The sequence below is a fragment of the Daucus carota genome, chromosome 3, assembly GCF_001625215.2.
Source record: "Daucus carota subsp. sativus chromosome 3, DH1 v3.0, whole genome shotgun sequence".
Taxonomy (NCBI): domain Eukaryota; kingdom Viridiplantae; phylum Streptophyta; class Magnoliopsida; order Apiales; family Apiaceae; genus Daucus; species Daucus carota.
In genome coordinates, this window is record NC_030383.2 from 4,579,684 (window position 1) to 4,583,121 (window position 3,438).

Genomic DNA, 3,438 nt, shown 5'->3' on the forward strand with positions numbered 1-3,438 from the left:
TATTTTATAAATAAATTTAATATAATTTAAATTTATATATATGTGTATCAATATAATATATACAAATATTGTGACAAAAATATATTGTTATGTTTACACTGATCAATTTGTTTTTATTATTATTTGTTGATAAATTAGTGATACAGAATTATTATATTCACACTAATATCTAGCTCCATGTCTGGAAATAATATAATAATATCTATGTCCGCCTGTACTGTACTTTGTACTTTATACGACTCGAATCAATGATAACCACTGGTGCTCTTACTTTGTTACTTTGTTACATTCAAGTTCTCTTTTCTTCAAGATTTACGATCTAATGTTCATGTAGCCATTTATAACTATAATTGCTAAGAAATTCATTTTTGGTTGAAAAAGTTGAGCAGGATAGAGTTTATTTCTTTATTTTTTTATTAAATCAATTAAATATATATATATATATATATATATATATATATATATATATATATATATATATATATTAATACAAAATTAAATCAACGATGCTAAAAATATATGATAATCATAATTATATAATATTCTAAAATACAACACTAAATTATTATTATTTTTGTAATATTGTAATTACTGTGGTAGACTTTCATTTCACTGATAAAAATAGGCCAAGACTTTTTAACACCTTTCCTTCATCTAAATTTCATTTTACCATATCAACCTCTAATAATTTGAGTGATAAAAAGATCAAATAGTGGTCAAATTATTACCAGAACACTATATTTCTTATTTATGATCTTCACTGATAAAAATGCATTAGAGCCAGCTAGCTATGTATACTGTTAGGACCATATTAACAAGGTTCTTGTAATTCAGATCACCATGATGTGTTATGATACAAGTCTCAACAGTGATGCTAGGCTATCCCCTCCACACAAGCGGAAAAGATTGGAAAAAGATGCTGTCATTGCGATTCATGATGGAGAGTATCATGCTCGAGAATTCCTATTCAAAAAAGTACTTGCCAAGAGTGATGTTGGTAGGTTAAGCAGGTTGATCATCCCGAAAAGGTTTGCGATTCAGCACTTTCCCAGCATTGATGTCAATGCACGTATAGAAGATTGTGTGTTTCACATTGATTTTTATGATGCTCGAAAAAATCTATGGACTTTCCACTATTGCTTCTGGAAGTGTAGCCGGAGTTATGTCTTCACAGGCGGCTGGAATAAATTTGTGAAGGCGTATAAACTCCAGGCTGGTGACAACGTTCTGTTTTACAAGAATTACAGTGGAGATGAAAGCTTTTTTGGTATTGAAGTTCGTTATGCAGGTGCAAGAAACGTTGTTGGCTCCTTAGCAAATAATTTATACAATGGAGAAGAGTTGATGAATGATGATACTGTGAGGGTCAAGGAAGAACATGAGGTGTCAGCATCTCAACTCAAGGAAAAAGATGTTATGCTATTTGGCGTTCGTATAAAAAGAGCGTCCAAAGATTTTCAAGGTAAAAATCTCGTGATAATGTGAAAAACTTCTTATATAAAGGGCTAGTTAAGTTAATATTGTACTAAAGTGTCTATAATGTTGTTGATGTATTTTGTGAAGGTGGAAGAAGCAACGACGTGATTAAAGAAGAGGAGGATTATTCAGTACGCAGGGCCGACTGTTGGAGAGTGAAGGAAGAGGAAGAGGAATTTGAAGGCCTGAAACTAGACCTTAACTTATCACTCTGATTTTGTTAAATACGAAGAAATCAGTTCTTATTGGAAACTTCAGGTGCAATAAGTATTTAGACGGCAAGTCTTGTTGGTTTAAGCTGGCGAATTTAGAACACTGGTTTTAGTTTCATTTTTCTAGTATTCCAGCTTATGCTGGACTGTTTTTTTTTTGGTCGAAATAAATTACTATAATTTTAAGCTTGGTTTCAGAGTCTTTTTCCTTATATGTGAGAACCCCTGCAAGCCTGCGTTATCTGTTAGATTTATAACAACATTGGGTAGATACCAGAAAATATGAATAAATTAAATGTTGGCTGAATTCATTTAGACTACAAACAGGATACTCAACTTCAATCTAATCTAGCAGTGAATTTTATTCTTCATGAGACTGAGAACAAAATCAAACGGTGGAACGGCCCTCGATTAAACCAGAGCTTTCATCTTTCTGATTGTCACCCCTCTTTTCATCAGAATTATTGGTTTTTGAACTAACTGAATACTGACCATCAGTAGTAATAGAGAAGCATAAATAGCTATAATCAGAGCCGGCACGTAAATTACCAAAGCAATGGCAACGATAGTACCAAGAGCCCAAATGGCTCTCCTTGCTTCAGCACTCCCACAAGAATACAAGCCTATTCGAATCTGAACTATATTAACCACCGAAAGTGTTAGCAGAATTATGATTCCACTAACAGATGCACTGGCAGTTAAAATCAACAAAAAGTCTTTCAAATCGAATCTATCTTGAACCAACTTGAATCTCTCACTATCCAAGCCCAAGAGCAGCTTAATAACCTTCGCGACAAGGCTTGATAAGAGGAAACAAGCAGCAAAGGCCACAACTTCGTACAGGACCAGCATTTTAGCTATACCCCAGGACCAGCATTACACTACTCTTGACGATTCTCAAGGCTGATGGCGCCTGGTGAAGCCTGAGATAAGCCCACAAACACGGCTAAAGTGAATAGTGAATTGACACTAACAAGATCATCCAGTGTTTTAATATGAGCTTCTGTCCTCTCTTTTTCCGCTTTTTTATGTTCATCACTCACTTGTGCAGCATCCGGACTCGCCTTTCCACCCATCTGCAATACAAAACGAAGAATGCAATCACTTTAATTTGAGAAAACGATTGATGGAATGTCAATAGTAGTAATGTTTTTGTTATATTCATACTTGACAGGCCTGATATATATACATGCAGGCAGGAGAGAATCAAACAAGCGTAAGTGCAACCAAGCTCTCCGATAGACATTTTTTCACTGTCAATTTCAAATAATCAGAGAAATTATAATTGAAATCAAATAGAGATCATGAAACTTAAAAAATCACAAATTACAAAAATGTTACCCGAAGATTTGAGTCTTCGCCGCAATGTAGGTTTAGGGTTTGTGATGCAATAGAGGGGTTTATTCGTGAAATGCGTGCGTTTTTATATGGTTACCCTAACGTTAGGCTTTTGTACGGGCCTTTTAATTCTTTTAACGGGCCTTGTGTTTTGGGCTTGTTGGATTTCTTTGGACTTATTTAAGCAGTTTTTCAATAATGTATAATGCATAATATATTATTTCTTATGTAAAACTTTTTTTTTTTGAGGAAATTCTTATGTAAAACTTAGTTCTCGGTTACAAAAGTAAAAAGTAAAATAACTGTTTTGGATATAAAATTTAATTTTATTACAATAAAATAATATATGTGATTTTTTATCATATAAATTTAATTTGTAAATTAAATTTTCTATGTTACAAAACATGCCTGA

At 33.0% G+C, this 3,438-nt stretch overlaps 2 protein-coding genes across 2 annotated transcripts; one reads left to right on the forward strand and one right to left on the reverse strand.

Moving 5' to 3' along the window:
* Window positions 1-843: 843 nt before the first annotated feature.
* On the forward strand, window positions 844-1,691 carry LOC108212087 (AP2/ERF and B3 domain-containing transcription factor At1g51120). The gene is made up of 2 exons (XM_017383819.2): window positions 844-1,462; window positions 1,564-1,691. Exons 1-2 carry the CDS (start codon window positions 844-846, stop codon window positions 1,689-1,691), a joined length of 747 nt encoding a protein of 248 aa, XP_017239308.2.
* Window positions 1,692-2,076: 385 nt separating this feature from the next.
* On the reverse strand, window positions 2,077-2,540 carry LOC108212089 (uncharacterized). The gene is made up of 2 exons (XM_017383821.1): window positions 2,238-2,540; window positions 2,077-2,175 (listed from the first exon to the last, which is right to left on the reverse strand). The coding sequence occupies exons 1-2, from the start codon at window positions 2,538-2,540 to the stop codon at window positions 2,077-2,079; spliced, it is 402 nt and encodes a 133-aa protein (XP_017239310.1).
* Between the last annotated feature and the right edge of the window lie 898 nt (window positions 2,541-3,438).

What these genes read in the sequence shown, in the direction of transcription:
- LOC108212087 (XM_017383819.2), top strand. Translation starts at nt 844, where the DNA reads ATGTGTTATGATACAAGTCTCAACAGTGATGCTAGGCTATCCCCTCCA. An exon ending in AGCGTCCAAAGATTTTCAAG is followed by an intron (nt 1,463 to 1,563) that starts GTAAAAATCTCG and finishes TATTTTGTGAAG; the next exon opens with GTGGAAGAAGCAACGACGTG.
- LOC108212089 (XM_017383821.1), bottom strand. Translation starts at nt 2,540, where the DNA reads ATGCTGGTCCTGTACGAAGTTGTGGCCTTTGCTGCTTGTTTCCTCTTA. An exon ending in CTATCGTTGCCATTGCTTTG is followed by an intron (nt 2,176 to 2,237) that starts GTAATTTACGTG and finishes ACTGATGGTCAG; the next exon opens with TATTCAGTTAGTTCAAAAAC.